The sequence below is a fragment of the Physeter macrocephalus genome, chromosome 7, assembly GCF_002837175.3.
Source record: "Physeter macrocephalus isolate SW-GA chromosome 7, ASM283717v5, whole genome shotgun sequence".
In the NCBI taxonomy this organism is placed as follows: domain Eukaryota; kingdom Metazoa; phylum Chordata; class Mammalia; order Artiodactyla; family Physeteridae; genus Physeter; species Physeter macrocephalus.
This window is the reverse complement of record NC_041220.1, coordinates 117,878,788-117,902,725: the sequence shown is the minus strand read 5'-3', so window position 1 is coordinate 117,902,725 and position 23,938 is coordinate 117,878,788. Positions and strand designations below refer to the sequence as shown.

The 23,938-nt window shown below is 38.2% G+C and overlaps 1 protein-coding gene across 31 annotated transcripts in view; it reads right to left on the bottom strand.

Moving 5' to 3' along the window:
• ANK2 (ankyrin 2) overlaps positions 1 to 23,938 on the bottom strand; it is a 689,964-nt gene that overhangs the window by 76,310 nt on the left and 589,716 nt on the right. For 24 of the 31 annotated variants that reach the window (XM_055086182.1, XM_055086196.1, XM_055086184.1 and 21 more), the window contains 3 exons: positions 14,500 to 14,598; positions 13,348 to 13,446; positions 5,585 to 5,657 (listed from right to left, as the gene is read on the bottom strand). In XM_055086182.1, coding sequence (XP_054942157.1) covers positions 5,585 to 5,657; positions 13,348 to 13,446; positions 14,500 to 14,598 — 271 coding nt within the window. Of the gene's footprint in view, positions 1 to 338; positions 439 to 4,201; positions 4,256 to 5,584; positions 5,658 to 13,347; positions 13,447 to 14,499; positions 14,599 to 23,938 lie in introns of those variants that run through there. The other 7 variants (XM_055086193.1, XM_055086177.1, XM_055086179.1 and 4 more) reach the window with 2 other exon arrangements.

Genomic DNA, 23,938 nt, shown 5'->3' with positions numbered 1-23,938 from the left:
ATGGACTTGAGGACATGGGGAGGGGGAAGGGTAAGCTGTGACGAAGTGAGAGAGTGGCATGGACATATATACACTACCAAACGTAGGGTGGATAGCTAGTGGCAAGCAGCCGCATAGCACAGGGACATCAGCTCGGTGCTTTGTGACCACCTAGAGGGGTGGGATAGGGAGGGTGGGAGGGAGGGAGGCGCAAGAGGGAAGCGATATGGGAACATATGTATATGTATAGCTGATCCACTTTGTTGTAAAGCAGAAACTAATACACCAATTGTAAAGCAATTATACTCCAATAAAGATGTTAAAAAAAAATCCTCATCTTCTTTCATCTTCCTAGATACCTTGTCTGCTAGGCCCTTCATCTTCAACCTCTACTTCTCTGTCAGCCCTTTCTTTCCACCGTAACATCATCCATGTTTCTGCCATCTTTGAAATACAGCTTCCTCCAGCTCTTTAGGCCTTCTTTATTTCACACTCTGAGTCCTCTTCCTTTCATAGTCAAACCTATTAAAAGAGGCTTTCTATTTTACAAATTAATCAGTGGCCAAGAGGTGATTTCTTCTTTGGAAAACTACCCTCCTTAATTTCTCTGACATAAGTCTCCCCCAGTCTTCCCCCTACCTCTCTGAGTCTTTCTTCTCAGTCTCGACTCTCCTTAAATGTTGATACTTCCCATCTGACTTTTCTTCTCATTTGACAAATTATCATGTGTGTTTAAAACTTCAAGGATCACCTCTATTTTGCCTACACACATATCTGCGTCCATTCCAAACCTCTCTCAGAAACCCAACATGCACATTCAAATGCTTCCTGGACTCCACCTGAACTTCCTATAAGCACCTCAGATTCAGCATGGTAGCATACACCTCATCTTCTTCCTCACCCACTCTCTGCCCACCTGCTTCTCTGCAAATTCCCTACAGCAGCAAACAGTACAACTACTTCCCTACCCTAGCCAAGGGGTGGGGGGGGGCGGGTAGGGATGAAGGTCTGCTTTCAAATAAGATTTTGAATTTAAATATTTAACTCTTGCTTGAGTACAGTTCTATTAGGCTTGGAAAGAATTTTGCGTAACTCAGAAAGCTTATGAAAGAATGGTTATACCCTAACATACTTTCTTTTATCAACTTACTTATTTGATGTAAAACAAATAAACAAAAAGCAAACCCTATTTTTTTGCATCATAACAAACCTAAAGTGAATTTCCTTTTTGTTTCCTATACTTGAACAACCCCTTCCCTGCCATTACATATTTACTTACTTAATAGAATGCTGACTTCCAGGTTTTAGGACTTAACTTTTTTTCATTGTATTCTCTAATCTTTCCAAACAATTTTATGAAAACCCTTTCCTACTAATTGTATAACATAGATGTATTACTTGCTTTTAAAGTTTCATGTTTTAATATCTGGAAACTACAAGATTCCTCAGTGATAGAGGCACATTTAGCCATGACCAGCCTCTATAAGACACAGATCACAAGAGTATGGGAATAAATTAAGATAAAGTGGGAAGGTCCCAAGGATTCTTCATTCTGACAACTCTTCACAGTGCTGGGAAGAAGGAGATTCTCTGACATGTCACTGAGCTCTCTCTCTCTTAAGAATACTCAGCGCTTCTGCTGATAAGTGGGTAAAGGACTGAAACCTCGGGTGAGGAGCCCCGCTCACGTCAAGCGTCCACAGTGGAAGTGTGTCAAAAGGAGAAGGTAGATGTGCCTCCGTATTTCATCCCAACACTCAGTCATTCTGGAGTTCTCTTGATTATTAGAACACATCGTCCCAGAGAACTAGTGGAGAAGTTTATACAAACCACCCACTCACAAATCTCTGAGTATAAGGGATACATGGGTCACATTTCCACAGGTAATTTAGTTACCTGGGTGTATAACCCCTGAGCTCTACCATATAATTTATGGCTATGGAGCTGAGTCAGCAAAGACAGGAATCAGCTCAGGATCCTATGAAGATGTAGAGGATTACATTTACAGCTTTGTTTTAGTCTGCACAGTAGAATATTCTTAGACTGAATTCCCATTTCTCTTTTTCTTCCATTTCTCTGCCATCTTGCTCCATCAGGACTCATTTACATCATGACTGAGCTATTACAACAGTTTTCAAAGTGGGTTTCGATTCCACATTCACCACTTAGTAGCTCTGTGCCACTGAACAAACTACTTAACGTGTTTAAGCCTTAGCCCTCCTCATCTTCAGGTGAGCCTTTCTCACCTGAAAAACAAATGAGGGGAAATCCATAGCCTATCCCATATGGATGCTGTAGGGATTAAATGATTCAATGCACCTAGCATTGTGATGTCTAGTAAATGCTTTCTCTTCCCTCAGCTACCTGCTTCCTTCCAATTTCATCCTAATGCACTCCTTCGGTGTGCCACTGTAGATTTAATCTTTGTACGAAACAGATTTAATTGTTTCAATCATTAATTGAAATCTTTAACACATCCTAATTTCCTTGACTTTTCAGTTGAGAATCCAAACATTCCACAGCGAAGCCCCGTGTGTTTTAATGCATCAGTCAAAATGAATGACTAGATTATTTTGTCACTCTGTGTCTCTCTCTTGCCCTTTCCCATCTCGGGACCTTCCCATACTGTTCCTTCTCCACTCCCTAAAACCTGTGCCACCCTCCTATTTATCTCTCAGCTTTCAGCAATTCCTTGAGACTGTGCTAGGTCTCTCCCTCTCCAGATTTTCCCAGGCAGATATGAAAAGCAGATGACATAGTGCCTTTAGTTATGCTTCATTAATTTACACATTACCTCTCCATATATGTTCACTTCTGATTCCCCCATGGCACCAGTCATAGAGCTTTACACACAATAACATCACTTTCACTATCTGTTGATTGGATTCATGAGTGGAAAATTCTGACTGCTTCACTATAGCAAGTTAGCCTGGAAGGACATCTGAACTTGGTTTGGATATTCTTCTGAGTATTGACACATAGACTATCATTAAAATAGTAGAGCTGTAAAGAAAACAGGGACTGGCTAATATTATCCAAACACATGTGGCTGCACTTTGTCCATATAAATGATGGTAGGTTCCGTGAAAACATTTTAAGAGCACAAAAAATTAAAGGATTGGCAATGTCAACTAGTCAAATGCCTTTATACTAATTGTTTGTACTAAAAAGTTACTTCACAAAACTCAAATATATCCTATACAAAAATATTATTCACCTTGGATTTCTTTCTGGGGAAAAATGTTAAGTTTTTGGCCATATCTAGACATGGAGAGCTTCCTCCATCACCATGAAAGATATTCTTGATCATTAGGCAACATTCCTCTCAAATCAAGAGTTCTTATCACTAATAACTTTTAATATATAATAGTTTTAACAAAAGTGTACAAGATGTTATAGCTAGGTCTTATATTATGCAATGGGCAGGTCCAAGAGGATGTTTCACACAAATGGAATTTCTAAAAACCCAGTAAATACTGTGGATGCATTAGCTATTGGAATTCCTTAACAATCATTTTGGAAATAAATAACTATTTTTAGATTATATAATCACTATCTAATTTATCTGATTTATAAAGTTAGATTTTCATGTAATAGGTTTGCTTAAAGTGGTACCACATATACTTTGGAAACTTCTTGCTAGATAGAATATTTTATATTATTCATTTTTCCCTATATGCCAAAGTACCCCCTAAATAATATTTAAAGGTTACTTTATTCCTAGCTAACTTAAAAAAATTAGATTATAACTACTAACTTAATATATTTTTAGCCACATCTAAAATATATCTTTATCCAGGAATGGGATGACTGCATATCAAGTAGCCTAACGTAGTTGTTAACATGTTCACGCTAATTCAATGTCAACTTATCAAAAAATTAATTTTTCTCTAAATTTGTATTTTAAGAAGAAATATTAGTTTTGGGAAAATATTTATATAATGTTCATTAGATAATTTAATTATGTTAATAGGTCTCAATAATAGTTTCAAAAATCATTAACAGTATAAGCAATTCATGGTGTTAAGCTTCCAAGTTAATACAATCCACACACCCAAATGCACACATAAGCAATTCCACTCATATTACACATGCTATTTCAGAAACCACCAGATTAGTATTAGGCATCCAGATTTAAATATTAAGCTAGTTGCTTCTAGCCAGTTAAGAAAAATTAAACGCGAAGACAAACTTTCACTTCAACAATTTCCTCTACAGGTACCTGAATCACTAAGCACTTCCCCATCAATAAAGTGGTCACCAAACTGTTTAAAAGCTGTTCAGCATGTAAGTGAAGATAAGAAAGAAGATCACACGAAACAAAATATAGTGTGCATGTACAAATGCTGAAAATCAGCAAGTATTAGGATGGAACACAAAATTATTATAATAAATACTTGGAACCATTAGCTTTGGCAATACCTTTTAATTTACTTACAATAATACATTGACCCAACATTTGTTTGTTCTTGTCGTAAGTTCTTATAAAAGCTGAGACAACTCAATGTCTGTTACCGATAGGTGAATTAACAAATTGGTTCCAAATAAGGGCATCTCAATGTAAAGTTTTACCTTCTGGATACATCTTGAAGAACCTAAAGAAATACCTTTAATATTTCTCCATAAAAGCAGTTAGTATTGGGCCTACTACTAGGGTCAGTATGGCAATAATTTTTCAAACATGTACACTTATGTACATGTATTCATGTATACATGTCATGTCATGTATATACATACATATATATTTTTCTAACAGGTACACTTGACCAATAGCTGCACTACTGAAACTTGGTTGCATACTCTATGTGCTGCATTCATGATTCTTTTAGCAGATTTTTCTTTTTGTTCAAGAAAAGTCAACTACTCTAGTTGAAGTAGAGGTGGGGAGCCAGAAACCCTGCTGGCAGTACCTCTAGCATGATGCCCCATACCCACCCCAAGGCAGTCCCTGGTGCTCCTCGTAGAGCTTCTCAGACCTTTGAAATCCACTGGCTTAGATAATTTTTATCAACTCTAAAACTATAGGGGGCATATCTTCTGACTTAAAGAATCAAATTCTTATGTTGAATTTGTATGACTTACTGCTGCCCTATTTTAAACCTTCGCTAAGGCTCTTTTTTTTTCTATATCTTAGTTTTAAAATATATTTTTTTCTAGATATTAGTTTTAAAATATATTCTGGATGTTTGAACCAATTAGAAAGCAGAGATTTCTCAATATACCATTGATAGAGTATACATTAAGTTCTTTTACTTTAAAGCATTTTAATAAAAAATGTATTTTAGCATAGTTAAAACATATTAACAATAATTGTATTATCAGGTAGATATTTTAACAGAAGGCCGACTTCCAGTTTCTCTCCCTTGTCCTGGTCCTGTTATTTAGTAAGTCATTAAAGATAACGCCACTTGAAAATATATAAACAAAATCCTCCCTCCCCCAAAATGAAACAGTAAATGTACTGAAACAAAGGTGAAAAGGTTACTTTAAGTGCTAAGATGCTGTCATCCACATCCACTGTACCAGCTTGTTCCCTGAAAAAAAGGATGGTTTCCTTTGTGTAAGACCATGACAGATGTCATAGAAGAGTGAATAAAAGTCTTACCCTCTTCATCAGAAACATCAAGAACCTCAGTCATGGTCTCAGGAACATTTAGCTTGTGTTTTTCAGTGATAGTCTGGAAAGACAAAAATCATTAATGCTCAACTTAAGAACAAAAATCAAACAAAAGATCAAAAGAATCACAGAGGAGGCCATAGTCAACAGCATCAGCAAGAGATCAGGCCCCGAGCACTCCATCTTCTCCACGTGGACATTTTGGAAGCTTAGTCTCTTATTCTCCTTCATGGAAACTCATTTGTTCTTTCTGAAGATGAATGATCATTTAGTCCAGTGAAGTTGTACAAGAGAAAGTTCATTATTTTGAATTCCCATTTGCAAAATAAATTCTTTAGCAATGGCATTAATAGCCATATTGAGAAAGCAGATTCAGGTTTTCAGGGCTTCCCTAAAATGAACTAAGTAATGTCTCCAGAAAAGCTTTAAAAAGAAGCAGTGAATATATGCGATTTATTAAAAACAAAGCCACTGGAACGAAGTTGTAAACAATGTGAAAGACATAAACTTCGGGGCAGAAAATGTGATGCATCTCTTCTGGGATTAGAGGATCAACAGTGGAGAATCACCCATCCTTACAGTCTTTCATTGGTCTACACTTCTGGCTTGCTGCTTATTTGCCTTCCATAACGGCCCTCCAGAGTTGTCAGATCCACTGCCTTCCATCCCTGATGGATGACGTAAGTTTAAGAGACCAGGCTCTGGAGTCTGGCTACATGGGTTCAAATTCTAACTTCATCATTTATTAGCTATGAGGCCTTAGCAAGTCCCTTTATTTCTCTGTGCCTCAATTTCACCATTTGTAAAACAGGATAATAATACTACTTCATAAAATTGTTATGAAGGTTAAATGAAATATGTAAGAGCTCTAAGAACAGTGCTTAGTATATGTTAGTATTCAATAAATATTAGCTAGCATAATTTAACATCACTATATTTTGATATTAAATTAATCTTAAAAACAAAGGGCCTCTGAACTTTTTAGTCATTCAGGCACTCAAGAAACATTCTGAGTGCCTATTGCATGCCAGGCACTGTTTCAGACACCAGGGATACCAGAGTGATAAAAAAAAAAAAAAAAGATAAAAATCCACATCTCATGACTTGAAATATCACCTTAAGATAGCTGAGTCTCAAATTCCTATCTCTAGTTCCTGCATTGACAGTGTGTTAAGTACATCAATTGGCATTGTTATGAGAAATTTAAAAAACTAATCTCCTGAAATAAGAGTAAAATCTTCAACTAAAGCCACCAAAATACAGTAAATAGGTTGTCTAGGTTTTTAAGCTTTGCTACCTAGAGACTACAGACTTGTTTGGCTACAATAGCCCTACCACCAACTCTTTTTTTTCCAAAAGCAGTAGATAACTTCAAATAATTTTACAGGGAAATTCAACTGATTAAGAATATATTTACATGCATGGGTATAATTTCTACATGTTAAGAAGGACTGATTAAATCACAATGTGATACTGTATAACCTTTCAGTGGCTTCCCATTTTCTTCAGAAGAAAACTTAATACAGTTGATCCCTGAACAATGCAGGTTTGAAACTCATGGGTCCACTTACACGTGGATATCTTTCAATAGTAAACACTACATTACTGCATGACCCGAGGTTGGTTGAACCCACGGATGCGGAACCATCCATACAGATGGCTGACTGTAAGTTGTATTCGGATGAACTCCCCGGGTTGTTCAAGGGTCTGGCAAACTGGCTGGGAAGATGCCTGGTGATGTAGTAAGGAGAGGCAGGGAGGCCTCATCCCTCCTCCACATGCTACAACCGTGTTGGCAGCCATGTTCTCTTATGCCTCTGCTTTTTTCCCCCATATATCCTTTTCTTTACCAGAAATGTTCTTTCTTCCCTTGTCTTGGCTCATATAAGATGTAACTTCCTTGGAGAAACACTCCCTGACCCTCCCCAATGAATGTGTTTGTTCAACCGTGTTTATCTGCCGTTACCCACTCCTATAGCATCACATGCAACACATCACACACCTGTATGTGCCCCCTCCAGCTCCCACATGAGTGTGAGTCATGAAAGGAGTTGTTTCCACAGAACCTGAAACATAGTAGGGGCTTCTCAAATGCATATTGGAATAAACTGATGACATAAAATTATGCAAAATACATTTAAAATCCACATAATGACCACATAGATTTTCTTTGGGAAGAAAAGAAAAGGAAGAAATGCAAAAAGGAAAGAAAGTCTCATGTTATCCAGATGAAGGCACAACTGAAGACTAGAGCAGTAAATTCAGCTTTCCAGCATGTTGTTTCTGATGTCTAAATAATTCCATAATGTCTTATTTACTGAAAACAAAGTAAACACTGTAGGAAAGACAAAAGCATCTATCCAAAGTTCTGGAGAATAACAGGTAGTCAGTAAGAATTTGATGAATGAAGAAACTTAAAAATATACCATTTAATTATAATATTAATTAATTTATGAATTTAACACAGAAAGATGATAAACTAAGTTCTATATTAATGGTTCTCAGCTCTACCTGCATATTATAATTATTAGAGAAATTTAAAACATATTGTTGCTTGGGTCTCAACGCAAGCCAATTAAATCCGCATCCCTGAAGACAGGGCCCAGCTATAGGTATTTTTTAAAGTTCCTCAGGTGGGTCTATTGTGCAGCTCAATTTGCAACCCACTTTCCTGCATTAGGAAAGTGTATAGATTGCAGAAAAATGACTTACGTTTAAAATACAGGATAGATACAATGACATTCAATTAAACTATGACTTTTGGGGAAACATTTAAAATAAGTATCTAAATGTACATTAAATGATTAAAAATGTTAAGGGATATCTACTGCATTAGACCACACCAGAAAGTCCATTTTTGCAGAAATGTTCTAGAGTATTTGCCCTTCATAGGAAACATTTCCACAAGAAGATGCTTCTCCATTTGAAAATAACTGATGGAAATACACTTTAAATGATTAAATTATACTGCCCGACCTTCTCAGTTTCTATTTTCAGATGCTGATAATGTGACTATATTTTCTTTGAACTTGTGAGAGTGGAACTAAATTTGCTGTAGTTTGGTTATTGAATGCTATTAAGGTTATTATCAGCAAATATATGTGGCAATAGAAAAAGTAACACTGATCATATTGGTCATGGATATTTTTTGGCACAGATATTAAAACTGCTTTCTATATACAATGTAGTTAATATAGTATGCATTTGTACATGACGTAGTGCCTGACCCTTCCAAGGTCGTCAGTAAATATTTGTTGAATGGATAATAAATAAGTCTTCCCACTCATTAGTAATGTGATAAGAAATGATAAGAAATGAAAAAAATTGTCCCTTTAAATGAAGTGGCCTTTGAAAACTTGATTAGCCAAACATAAATATGGTTTTATGCAAGTACATCTGAATAGCCCAAAGAAAACAAGGATGTAATTAAATGATCATGGGCATCTTCTTCTAGAAGAATCTAGAAGATTCTTGACCACAGAATCTCAGATTCTATGGTCAAGATTAGAAACTACTTTAAAAGTTAAAATGAGTAGTGCACGATGCATAAGTTTAATAGGATGTAATTAAATCATATAATGTGGCAAAACAAATAGAATGCGATAGATGGCAGACTTAATAATGAGTTTTTAACATTTATCGTGATGTAGAAAATAAAACATGAGTCCTTACATGGTATTTTATAAATGGGGGATAATATCTGCTTTTTGTGTGTGCAAAAGAAAAAGTGTGCTTTACTGCTCTTCATTTAGCCCATCCCCTTGGTCAACCACTTCCTTTGTACCACTTACTCAGCAAGTCACAATAAGTCACAGCGTGGTGAGTGACCTTGGCTAGTATGCCACCTTCCAGTGCCCACACACATTGGCTCCCATCAGTGCTACAAGCTAAGCCTGGTTTTGCTCCCAAACCCCTTTATACCAATTGTACATGTTAACAGAATTTTTATATATAAGTTACAGACTACATAAGTAATATTTTTCTATAAAAACTAAGGTAAATGGTTTGGAAAGTCTCAACAAAGGTGAGTCTCCAAAAATAACTGCTACTCAGGTGTGGTTAAGACAATTATAGCACGTTGGGGAGAAAAATGTCAAAAGTTTAGAAAGGTTCTGCACTCAGAATAGTGTCTCTTTAAGATAATACACAGGATAAATTTTATATAGATATAGATATTATAGGATAGACACATACACACACAATACAGTATGTATTATAGACGTTCTTTGTTCAAGAATGACAACTTAGCCCTCTAGTCAATGGACCTGTATTCAAAGAAAAGTTCTTGACTCCACTTAAAAAGTGTCAAATGACTTTACAGGTATATATTGCACGGCCACTTTTATGGTTCCCATTTTTACTGACTTATGGCATCAGATAAGATTTAGAACCAAAGTTTAAATGGTAATACAACTATAATGTCATTTTTATTTTAGCAGCTTATTCAGTAATTTATGCTCTACATATCAATGATTATATGCAACGATCACTTTAAAACTATGCATATAATTGACGATAGCTGATCAGTAAGTAGAGAAATGAGTCATATCTCACAGTTCTTCCAAACTGCATTAGGAGACTGAGCTTGCTGGCTTCTGCTGCCAGAAATGTGTCCTCCCACTCTGATGTCCATTCCGGCAAACAGACAATGATTGTAATCCCCAGAGAATGCTCAACTGTCTCATATCCTCTGCTAGGTCTTACGAAGTTAGAAAAGCAAAGGTTAAGGAAACAAACCATGATTCCAAAAATGTCTCACAAATTTCTGAAGCAGTGACTTTTCCTTTACAAACTGCTGCCTTACTCTTCTCTCCACACAATGACTTTATCCATACTTTGGGGTGAAGAATTCTGGAAGGAGGAATAGCAAAGGAAACTTTCGCTGATGGCAGAGAACTCACATTTCTGCTCAAATGGCACATCGTATGAAGCCAATGACCTGAAATTCGTATGTTAGCTGTATGGCTGTAGTTCAACTATGACATTCAAATGGTAGTAACATTAAATTTAATTTGATTAATTTTACATAATCATTGCCTCGTGCTATTTGCCTACCACCAGTGAGTAGTTCCAAATTATTTTTAGTGAATCTGTAGATTTTAGAAAATGATATTGAATATGACACTTCCATGAAAATCAATAAAGGGCGCTATTTAAGTGAGTTTTTAAAAGTTGAAAATTCCTGGTAAGCTACTTTTAGCAAAGCCAAGATGAGTTACATCAGAGTGGTTAAGAATATGGATTTTGGAATCTGACAACCTAAATTTGAATCCTAGATCTACCCTCAGTGTCTGGCATATTTGTAGCTACTAAATTTTAGTTATAGTTTTTAATATCATTAATATCATCGTTATGTGGGAAAAGAATGAATGAAAATCTCTTCTGAAAGAGAAGAAGTATAAAGTAAGAAGACTCACATCACAGAAGGAATAAGTTCATATTTTTAACACTTAACCCCAAATTCCATTTTACAAAACAATAAAATTCACAGTTCTAAGAATCCAATTCTAAGAGAAGAAGAAAGTAAAGATAGGGCAGCATTAAAACATGTAACCAATAAAACTACCCATTTAGATAAAGGGGGTACTTGTTTAGTTAATGTGGGCAATGATTTCTTATTTTCCCAACTGAAAGCAGACATGCTGTTATGTTTTATATTTGTTTGTTGGCTTTTCACCTAGAAACTTGATTTCTAAGTATGGTGGTTTTTGTTGGAGCAATGATTAGCTAGGCAGCATAGAGATGAACAATTACCAGAAAAGTAAAAAAGCTCACAGAGAGTTTTATGAGGAGTTTTCACATCCCCCTAGAGCTACAGGTGTGGAGATATGACCATATGTCTGATTTCTCACAAGGTATCTGAGAACTTTAGCAATAGTATTCTTAAAAATTGCTCCTCTTTTTAAATACAGACCTGTATAGTTAAAGTCATTCACTCTAAGTAATATTTATGAGCCTGAGATCTCTTTGAAATTAGATGTGTACGTTCTATAGTTTTATTGATATTAAACAAGAATTTATTGATATTTTCTTACAAAACATAAGTCTCATTCTTCACTCCCACTACACTGTAAGTTGCTGGTAGGGAGGAGTAATGTTTTCACCGTTGATGACACTTCAGCACTGAGCACAGAACCCAGCACATATTTTATATCCAATAAACACTAAAGGAACGAATTAATGAAATGAATGGAAGAAAAAGCAGGTCAAGATAGCTAAAAGATGCACGTTGGCCATCTAGTGGTCATCTGATAAAAATGTACATGCATAATTCCCAGAACGTGCAAGAGGTAAAGTTGAGAGAAAACATGACTTCTAAGAACAAAAGCGTTTACCCAATCTTGCCACCAAAACCTTCACTTATCTGTGATGTGCACATTGTTTCAAAGATGCCACATAAAGATATATGTACAGGTCCCCAATACGAAGATTTTCCTGGTATAGCAAATCATATAGTAAGAAAGAGCCATTATGATTCAGCCATATATACTGACTCAGAAGTATAGTGCTAGGTGATGACAAGACTTGTTTTTCTCCTATATAATTTACTGACGCTATACTTTAAATCTTTAAGAATATTGTGGTACACTGGCCAAAGATTTTGCTTGAGAAAACAAGCAGTGCCATTCTCTCACCTAAATTCAGTCTCTGTCTTGTAGTTCATTAATAAATCATACTCCACTCTATTGAAAACGTCACATCAAACCAACTACCTCAATATCTGTCAGCAGGGACTTGCTGTCAGCCTGAAGGACAAAATTCCTTTCTTTTTCCTTACATCTAGCAAAAGAACCAAGTGTTCCAAAACTCTATATGCATCATTCCTAGCTTGGAGCATTTACTAGAACCTCATTCAGAATTTTTTATTTGTTGATTCATGATCTTATTGCCTCTCAGGAACATCTAAATGTTCTGCTGTCGCTCTACTTTTCTACTTTATGAAGAGAAATTAAAGAGCCTGTCGTTCTTAGAGTTGATGCTTAAGGAGAAAAGTTAATAAATATATGCAAAGAGAAGCGCACTTCCAGCTGTGAGTCTCCTCTCAGGAGGCCTCCTTTTAAGCTTTGCTCCAACTGAATAGCACAAGAGCATTAGGACTCATTAATATCACGGCCCGCACTCTTCCAGAGTTTCTCTGGCAAAGGCCAGTGATGATTGCCGTTCTCTCCTAAAGAATCAGCAGTCATATTCCAAACAGCGAAAATAAAAAATGTTAAATATATATTCTGTCAAGATACAGACACAGTTTCTCTCTTAAGCACATTCGATTTTCTTTTTGAATAAAAAATAGTCAGAGATAGGAAGAAAAGCAGGATGAAGTGTTCTCACTGGGAATGCATCTGACCCAGTGGTGAGCATAGGAGGGATGGGGTCTTCCCAGAGTCTGGCGTGACTTCCGGGCTAAGATAAAAAGTTTGCTGTGGAGCGTCCTACCACTTTGCCAGCGGTAGGTGTCACACCCAACTACAGCAACAGGGCAGAGGAGCCAGAAGAAAAGAAGTCAGTCACAGAAAAAGGAACTAAGTATTATAAAATTACATTCACGCATTTTCTATGGATTTCTGTTGACTAAAGGAAGCTGAAATCCCTGTTACTAGTTGTGTTAATGCCTTTACATCTGCATACTTCAGTGTATGCTCTACAATAAAAGAAGTTCAAAATCAAAAGCTCAGAACATTTTGTAAGTGCAAATGACTGTGGCTTAAAAGCCACGACAAGGGAGCCGAAGCCGATGGGTTCCTTTCACTTACCGTGGTGGTGGTGGTGACCTCCTCGGTTACAACCTTCAGGGTGTCCACCACGGAGATGTAGCCCAGACGCTTAGCAATCGCCAAGGCAGTGTTGCCATTCTGAAGAGAGAGTGAAAGAGAGAGTGAGAGCCGGGAGAGAGGACGGCGAGGTGAGCCAATGAGCTCACCCGCGGCTCCACATGAGCCAGCATTTCCTTCCAAAACAGGCACAGCTTAGGAAAATCACTAGTTTTTACCATTACATCTGAATCTTCTTTGTAACTTCTTTAGACTATAGCCCAGGTCACCATGGTAACACAACAAGCTGCAGCTGCTTGCTCTTTCTAATAAGAAGCGCTTGACGGCTTTAACCCTAAAGTTGTCAAACCCCTCTCCGAATCCTGTACTGTGCTTAGGAAAGTAACTCTTGAACTGAGGGTGAGGCCTCCGGAGAAAACTATTCAAGTACCAAGTACACTCACTCCTCAACAGAGGTCAGGCCATCTGTTGCAGGTAAGATGTTACCACAGGGAACACAGTAACATATTTAGCTGCAGCTGTGCAGAAGCTCACCGTGCAGCAAAAGGACACAAGCAAGCAACGCAGGCCCCAGCGGCCACTGGGGATCCCCGTTTGTTAAACTGCACGGCTTAGTTTACATTTCAATGGCTCCACATCCCAAACAGCTTAGTCTGAGCCAGCAGCGTCCGAAACTGTGCTCCCTTAAGAAGGCCGGGCGGGAGGGGCGGACTCCGCGCCCAGCCGAGAGCCAGCTGGAAGCCGAGCTCGTTCCAGCAGCCCGAGCGCAGGGCCCCCTCGGGGAGGGAAGACTGGGTCAGGCCGCGGCGCTCCCTCCCGGGACGAGCGCTCCCTCCCGGGACGAGCGCTCCCTCCCGGGACGAGCGCTCCCTCCCGGGACGAGCGCTCCCTCCCGGGACGAGCGCTCCCTCCCGGGACGAGCGCTCCCTCCCGGGACGAGCGCTCCCTCCCGGGACGAGCGCTCTCAGCGAAATCCCAGGCTGATTTCTGGAAATCCCAGGCTTTCCCGAGTGCGAAGGCTCATTTAAGGAGGCTGTATGGGGACTCAGCTCAGCCAAGTGGCCCCCATGGAGGGGGATGGGGGCGGGGGCAAGGAAGGAGCTGCGCGGAGAGGGGCAGCCGGCGCCGCCTTACCGCGGTGGTGGCGTTGGGCTTGGCCCCGTGCGGCAGCAGGACGTTGATGATGTGCGTGTGGCCCTGCTGGGCGGCCTGGTGCAAAGGCGTGTAGCCGTTCTGCAGACGACGGTGGCGGCAGACCGAGCAGAGATTTGCAAAAGGAGGAGGAAAACTAGGTTAGCCTTTATTTTGAATTTCTTAGTCTTATTTACAACCAAACCGACACGGATGCCTGCGTCTTTGGAGCACATTATCACCAGCAGCCCATTTTCTCAGCAGCAAAACTCCCCCACACCTTATCGTCTGCTAAATAAAGAGGCTGGCTTATGAAGTAGCAAGATTAACAGACTCCAAATCATAACTAGAGTTATATTTTCACCAATTAGCATTCTAGTTAGCATTAAAAATGTGTATGCTGAGAGAAGATTTATAATGAAAAAGAGCATTGTCACAGTGATTTCTTTCCCAGGAAAAAAGAACGGTCAAGTGTTTAACTGAAGCTTCGGAGGATCGTACAAACCGCAGCTTGTTCATCGTGACTTCCTTCATCATTAACCTCTGGGCTAGCTTTAAGAATTCTAAGTCAATGAAAGTAAATCTAAATCTTATATTCCTTTCAGAGAACACCTCAGTCAAAGACATACACACTTAGGAGAAGAGTTCATTGGAAGCTGAGTGGTCCACTTTCAATTTAAAAATGTCTTTTAAAAGTAGGTTCCTTTTAACATTCTAGTCTAAACTTTCACTCAGATGAAAGTTCTGTAATCCGTGATTTGTGAGGAATTGTTGTTGAGGCTAGTGGGAAGCCAATCTTGCTCAAAACTCTAGTGGGTGGTGGGTATGGTACAGGTTGGTTGCATATGCACATTAATTAAACAAACTGCACTGGAATCCTTGGAGGCACAGCAAAACATTAATAGCTATTGTGTATTAAGCATCCATTTTATGCCAGATATTGGACCTTATATTTATTGTCTCTTTTAATCTTTACTACCATTCTGAAAATGAGAGTGCTTGGTACACAGTAGGTGTTTTATAAATAATTGGTGCCTAAATGAGGGCATGAACAAATGACTGAATAAATGAATAATTTTCTCCCTATTTCAGAGATGATGAAACTGAAAATAACAAGGTTAAGTAATTTCTTCACAGTCATTCTAGGTTCAGATCCTATGTAGAAGAGCATGATAGACAATGACTACCAGATTACTTTTTTATTGTCTACCTGCCTCACCCCCGATAAAATTTCATCTATGTATGTCAAACCCAAGTGTCCTGGGCACGAAGTCCTGAGTAGCCCATTCATACCTTAAACTTGTAAGAGTATATGTCCCCTATATCTAGTGTCACTGCCTCCTTATGACCAACAGGCACATTTGCTTCTCCTGTCTACATGAAGTGTCTGACTCTGTGCTGTTAAAAAGAAAACCACAGGCCCAAAATGGAGTCACTTATGCTAAGCCACACCACCATATTGGGGCTTAATACCTAACCTAATTGAAATTTAGTCTTAACCAGGCAGTCAAGAATTTTCTAGTCAACACCAATGAGGTAATACATTCATTCCCCAAAGGAAGATGAAGTAATCTGCCACATAGAACTTTTCTGTCCCCCATAGGTAGGTTATCTAAGCCTGAAATAATCTTTTTTCTTTATGACTTCCTTGTCCTGCCTTTAAAAATCTTTCCCTTTTGGTAGCCCTTTGGAGCTCCCCTCTGCTCACTGGAAGGATGCTGCCTAATTCATGAATCATTCAATAAAGATAATTAGAGCTTTAAAATTTACTCAGATGAATTTTGGTCTTTTAACAGATTTGGTGGCAGCAGTGTGATCCAAAGTGAAGTTCTGATGGCAATTGGGACAACAAGAAACACAGTCGTGATACCTGCAAACTCCTATCTGAGTTCACTGTCTTTCTCTCCATTTCTGGGGGCTGTTGGTAAGTTCCTCTCAGTTTGAGCTCCACTCTTTTTGTGTTGAACTCCAGATCTAACTGGCTTTCCAGTTGGTTCCCAATTTGTTTGGAATCACTAGTTCCATGTTGGGTACTTCTGGTAGTCCTCACCACAATTTCCTATTTGATTGGAAACCCCAGCTTATGGTTCTGTCCCTAGATTCCATGTTGGGAACTGCTAGCTACAGTTCCCCATTTGTTTGGAATCAGTCCACTGACCCCATTTGTTGAGGTCTGCTGGTTCAGTTCTTCACCTCAGACTCAGGTTCCAAGTTGGGAATTGTTGGTAGTGTACCAGGGCCTTTTTCTTGGCCAGGCTGCAGTATTTGGTATTTACTGTACTTAATTCTGCAGTGTTAAGGTACACATACTTGTTTGTCCTGTTTTGTGTAGATAAAGGCTAGCTAAAAGAGATGGGATCTTTAATTTCTAAAGAGTCAAGTGCACCACCTTCTGGTACAACTGCCTATTTTATGTCTAAGAACTGTAATCGCAGAAGCTATAGATATCTACAAAAATGTCAAAATCTTACTGCGTCCTGAGAGTTCTGCCTGGTAACTATCATGTTGGGGATCCCCAAAATATGACCAGACAGAAATGTGGGTGGCACTCCATTTGTGGCAAAATATGGCTGGACAGAAATGTGAGTTGAACCCCATATGAAGCTAGGGTCCTACCAAACTGCTGCCAGCCCTCAGGGAAATTACAACGGCCATTATGAGGAACATTCCAATTAGATAAAATCATTTAAGAAGTGAACTTAAAAGTAAGGGATACATATTTTAATTGGTATGCAAAAGCCTCCAAAAGGCTTCAAAATTCCAAAATAGCTCCATTGAAAGTTCTGTTGCAAAGAGCTAAGAAAAAATTAAAGATATAAGAGGTACCTAAAACAAAAGACTATAAGACTGACATAACTCCTACTGCTCCCCTCTTTCCTCCTTTACTTAAGTATTCATTCTAGTAATACTGTCTGAATTGTCTTTTCCACTCTAAAGAGACCAGGAGACCGTAAACAAAAGCCCACCATGTTAACGGCCTTACAGACACCCCCATGTCTATCTTCGAAGGAGGGCCCCCATGGACACCTCTCAGAGTTGATGAGACTTTGAGGGATTTTCTGGTAAACTGCTACACTATGCCCTTAAACTGCCAAGGAAAGCTAAAATTAAAATGAATAAAAAACAGGAGCCTGCAGAGGGGATCCAGGGAAAAACGGCAGAAGCCAGGGAAAGGTAAGAATTCTTACCAAACCCAGTTCTACCGAACCTGTCTATAGTGCCCAACTGAAAGAGGAAAATAAAATTTCAACTTGTCCCTTCCTTTCCAAATACAGATCCATTGGTTATGGATCCCTTCTCTCCCAGGGATAGCCATTGCCTTCTTGCTTGTTTTGTTTGATGCCCTAAGTACCTGGCTTGGCTTTCTGCCTGCCTGGCACATGCAAGCTGTCAGTTCTTTCTTTTGCTTGCCTTTGGGTGACTCTAGGTCTTGTGAATATAATATCTTTTGCACCCTTTTGGGGGACACCTCTTGAGTCCAAGAGTTTGTTCAATATTACCAGAAATAGCCATTGTTTGTCCTGGCTGAAAACTGACAAGATATTTGAAAGGATTTAATAACTTTATAACCAGAGGTTTGGCCGAATTGGAAGCTGATATTCAGAGCCTGACAGATTAAAAAAATTTTTTTTTGGCCATCTTCTCTAAGCTAAATATAACCAGAGAGAAACATTCCAACATAGGTAAAGGGGTATGTCAGTCCATTAGCATCCAGGCTCCAAACCAGTTCTTTAAGGAATTGAGAACAACTGTCCTTATCTTAAAAGTCTTTGCAAAGCTAGAAGTATAGCTCTAGAGAACTGCAGAAAAAAAAAAAGGAGGTGGGGAATGGGACTTTAAAAAAAGTACAAATTGCTAAAGCAGCACTCTTGCCCAAAAATCTAGTTCAAGGAAAAATTTTAAATGAAAACTGTAAGCTCTCTGTTTATGTCTGTCTGTATGCTCATGTGCGTCTATATATGTGTTGTGGGTGTTTGGCATTTTTCTACCTTCGAATGGTATTGCTAAAGTTAATTTGTAAAAGAGTTCTATTTAACTGGCTTAAACAAGCAAGCCTTTTACAAATTTAGGATTCAAACTAACCCAAATGCTTTTCAAGTTCACATGATCTGCGATAATGTTTGGTAAATAAAGGCTAGTTTAAGTTTGATGGTTTAATGGAAATAGATATGCCTTTAGAGTTAATAACATTGAATATAATGCAGACATAAAACTTTTTATTCTACCTGGGCTTATTAGTCAAAGAAGTTCATGTTATCTCTTGCAAAATTTGTCAGCCAGAAAAATAACCTAGAACATTAACAGACTTTGTCTAATGTCTCATGAGGTTTTTGTGGGTGGTCTAAACATAATTATTGAAAACAAGTAAATTAAATGGGTGTACGTGAGAGAAAAGTTTCTAGATGAACTTTTTCAGTACTTACCCCAAATCTTTCTAGTATCCTGAAACCTTAAAGTTTTGCTAAGTTGAATTAAATGATGGATAGTCATTGAACATCCAGACCATTTCCAAATAGGATAAAATATTGAAACATTTATTACTGGGCATAGGTTTATCCACTTTTTACTTCCTTTCACAAAGGAATTAAAGATATTTGGGTCTAATAGCAAACATATTTTGTGCCATTGTGAGAAGCATATTTCCAGAAATTATAAAAAGTATTTATAAGTCTGCCAGTCAACAGAATGCTGATATAAAAGACAGTTTATAATGCTTACTTCTTAGTTTTCTCTAGAAATTAAAGGTTACTAAGAGTTAAATATTCTTATATGTGCAGTTAGTTAAGCCTACTAGAAATAAGGAAAAGGAATTTTACATGTGGTCAGGACTAGATAAGTAGAATGAATTTAGTTAAGTAAATAAGTTTGAATATCAAAAGTTGGCTGGTGCAAAATTGGAATTTGTTTTTTTCTCTGTTAGAAGGTCAACATTTTTTGTTTTCTATAAGTCTGTTCTTGAAAATAAGAGATTACGAAAGGTTTTTCTTTAAGTAATCTGCCTAGAAAAAACAAAGATATTATGTCTTGTCAAAATAATCACCTATGTTCTATGTTGTCTTTATCAGGTCATTGATTACTTAAATAAACCTAGTCCTCTAGATATTAAAAGAGCTAAGTTTTGCTCAGAACTATGTAACCTTCAATGTCTACCTAGGAAACCTTTGTTATTTTGATTATATAGGTAACTAAGTATTGTTTCACAATGACCTATGACCCTATTTGATCAAGTGTTATAAAATCTTTTGATATTTTTGACAAACTTCACCAAAATCAACTTCTTTTTTTTTTTTTTTTTTTGTGGTATGCGGGCCTCACACTGTTGTGGCCTCTCCCGTTGCGGAGCACAGGCTCCGGACGCGCAGGCTCAGCGGCCATGGCTCACGGGCCCAGCCGCTCCGCGGCATGTGGGATCCTCCCAAACCAAGGCGCGAACGCGGGTCCCCTGCATCGGCAGGCGGACGCGCAACCACTGCGCCACCAGGGAAGCCCTAAAATCAACTTCTAAATGAAGTCTTTTTTACCTTAAACTAACATGGAAATTTTCCAGAGGGCCCCTGGAACGTTTCAAAAGATTTGTTCTCTCTCCTTATAAAAAGGGAGATGCTTATTTGGTATTAATTATGCTTATTTGGTATGTTCAATTACATGGGAAGCATGTAAGAAGTAATACAAAGCCTTCTTTATGTTGTGTTTATACAGGTATATGTTATAAGTATTTCATAAATTGTGTGAAATTCCTGGAAATCTGATATGTCCTAATTCCAGTTATTATCTAAAAATGCTGTGTGTCACAGAAATAACTAAATATCCTTGTTAATTCCATCAGGTCTTTAATAATGGACATTTTTAAAGTCTTCTGTCATTTGCAGAGAGCTATTGTTTTACTCTGACACTTTGCAAAAGTCTTCCGGCAAAAGTATTTCATCTTCAGAAAAATTCAAGAAAATAACTTTTTGACAAGTGCAGGCTTCTGATAACTTTAAGATCATAAAACTGAATTGGTAAGAACAAAGCCTGCCTTTGAATATTCTTGGAAGGGACTACACCAAGTCCCCTTTACTATTCAGATGACAGCTAAAGTTCAACAATTCAAGCCTTGGTTACATATTTCACAGTTAAGGAAGACTCCAGCTGACATCTGGTCCCATCCAAATGCTGGAGACCTCTAAATTAAACTGACTAGGAAGAGAAGTAGCTGACATCAAGGTAGACTGCTTCTTTCCAAGACACCAGATCATAACTTCATGCTTTAACTAAACGTGAAACCCTCTCTTCTTTCCTTTACTCCAGCGTTGGCCTGGAAAGATAACACCACCATTCATATCTCCCAGGCCATTGCTAAGAGAAGTAACCTTTCAGACTGCTGGTTTTGTCATCAAAAACTCGGCTCTGTCCATGAGGCTAGAGACCCCCGGTATGTTTCCCTGTCTCTTATTGATACCCCAAATTTGGGGAACTTTGTGTCCAGGTTCTATGCAAGAAAGGGATACAAGGCAAGAATAACCAGAATGCAACTGCCTACATGGTCCACAGACCCTTAATACCAGGAGGCATTCGTGATTCCAAATTAACTCTCTTTGACAGATCCCTACATCCCTGATTAGGAGTAAATGTTAATGAGGAACCTCTCTTTAACTTTTGAAGATATTCCAGATTCTGTTGCTAACATAAGAGCTGCCCAACAAAGATCCTTAGACTCTGGGCCAAAGTTATTCTTGATAATAGGATAGCCCTTGATTATGTCTGAGCTGAGCAAGAGCCTGTGTTGCAGCCAACACCCCCTGCTGCACTTGGATTAACACTTCTGGGGAAGTTGAAATAATTACATAAGATCACTGAGCAAGCCACTTGGCTTAAAATAGGTGACTCCTTCAATGGGGTCTTTCCTTGACTTAGCTGATTTCGATCTTAGGCACCATGGCTCAGAAGTGCACTCCAAACACTGGGAATTATCCTGCTTATAATAATTATAATAATCTCCCTGGTGCATTGTGTTCTTGCAAAAGCTTTAAATACATGTTCACAGCCACTAACCACAAAGCAAAAGATCTCCCTAAGACTGGAACATCAGGAAAGGAACAAAGAGAGTAACCAATTTAAAGATTGTGAACCTGAAGCTATAATCTGTGAATATCACAGGGGTAGTAGAAACATCATAACCTATGGATACCACCAAAGGGATGATAAAAACCATGAGAACTTCAGAGAGGTAGCTGAGAGTGATGCTAATGCCTTAAAGTTGGATCACTTCTCTCAGTTAAGCTGAAAGTCTGATCAAAAGGGGGGAATTGTTAAAAAGAAAAGCCATAGGCCCAAAATGGAGTCACTTGTGCTAGGCCACACCACGAAACCGGGGCTTAATACCTAACTTAACTGAAGCTTCAACCTCCCCAGAAATGTAGTCTTAAATGGTCAGTCAGGAATTTTCTGGTCAGCACCAAGAACGTAATCTGTCACGTGGGCCCTCACCATCCCCAAAAGGAAGATGAGATAATCTGCCACTTAGACCCCTTCTGTCCCCCATACGTAGGATACCTAGGTCTGAAATAATCTTTTTTCTTTATGACTTCCTTGTTCTGCCTTTAAAAACCTTTGCCTTTTTGCAGTCCTTTGGAACTCCTCTCTACTTGCTAGATAGATGCTGCTGATTCATGAATCATTCAATAAAGCCAATTAGATCTTTAAAATTTACTTGATTGAATTTTTTTAAACAATGCACAGGGTGCCACATGATTCCTTCTATGCTTTCACTCTGGCCTTTCCATCCATGGGGATGTACCATATGTGTGACAGTCTATTTGTCTGACTACCCCCAGGCTGGAAGGTCATCAGCTCTGCCTTGTCTGTTATATATCCCTACAATGGAATGACCCCAGGAAACCTGGAAATATAAGTCAATTATAAGGACTCTGAGAAACTTATAGCTACTGCAAGGACTCTGCTCTCAAATCAAGTAATCCATGGATATTTCAGGAGCATAAAGTAAGTAATATTTCTTTTCCTAAAAAAATTCCTCCTTTCCATTGTGTTTCTAAAGATTATACCAAAGTTTTATAAACTTTCCCAAATTTTTATACCAAGTGATGAATGTTTGAAAAGTAAATGAAATACATATGTTTATATTTTCATAGCAACAAAACAATTTTTTAGTAACTATGGTTACATATGGGATGTGAGGAAGAAAACATGATTCCTCCTCCAAAAATGTCATTATAAGTGAAAAAATTCTGAAGTATTTATTAAAAGAATGTCCTTTGAGGTATGTATCTGTCCACTCCCCTGAAGATATATGAAAAGATATATTTACTTCCAAAAGCAGGTAAAGTCTACATAGTTCACTGTTTTAAAATCTGAAAAGTTAAAATGAGATTTTTCTCTCAACCAAATGTCCATTTGAATGCAGATGAAGCCCAGGGGAGGTAAATGATGTTATATAGACAACATGTCTGGCTTCTAAATATCCTAACCATTTCAACAAACACTTAACAAAAAAATATGGTAAACATTTTCAAGTTCTGACAAAATCTCATTGCGTTGCTGCATTTATGCCTTTCAGGAGAATACCTGGATTCCAACAAGAAAGTCTTTTCAGTAATACTTATATGTGAACTGACTCAGCAAAAAGGTATCACACGCTAAAGCCTGAGAATTCATATAGAAGCTTTTAAATAAGTCTCAAAGTGCAATTTCATGAAAACTCAAGAACTGCTCAGAAACTAGGCAATAGCTATTCTTGTTAGAGTCAGATTAGAAGTTTTGAATCTCAAATGTTATTAGTATTATTAATAATTTTAAAAATAACTATTTTTAATTCAGTAACAAATATGCTTATGTATAGGCATGCTTTTGTTTCTACTTCAAAGAGGATATAAAAAAACTGAGTTCCAAAACTTATGTTTCTAATTAGTAGCGTCTTTTTTTTTAACATCTTTATGGAGTATAATTGCTTTACAATATTGTGTTAGTTTCTGCTGTATAACAAAGTGAATCACCTATACATATACATATATCCCCATAACCCCTCCCTCTTGCATCTCTCTCCCACCCTCCCTATCCCACCCCTCTAAGTGGTCACAGAGCACTGAGCTGATCTCCCTGTCCTATGCAGCTGCTTCCCACTAGCTATTTTCCATTTGGTAGTGTATATATGTCAATGCTACTCTCTCACTTCGTCCCAGCTTACCCCTCCCCATCCCTATCCCCTCCAGTCCATTCTCTACATCTGCGTCTTTATTCCTGTCCTGCCCCTAGGTTCATCAGAACCACTTTTTTTAAGATTCCATGTATATGTGTTAGCATACGGTATTTGTTTTTCTCTTTCCGACTTACTTCACTCTGTATGACAGACTCTAGGTCCATCCACCTCACTACAAATAACTCAATTTCGTTTCTTTTTATGGCTGAGTAATATTCCATTGTGTATATGTGCCACATCTTCTTT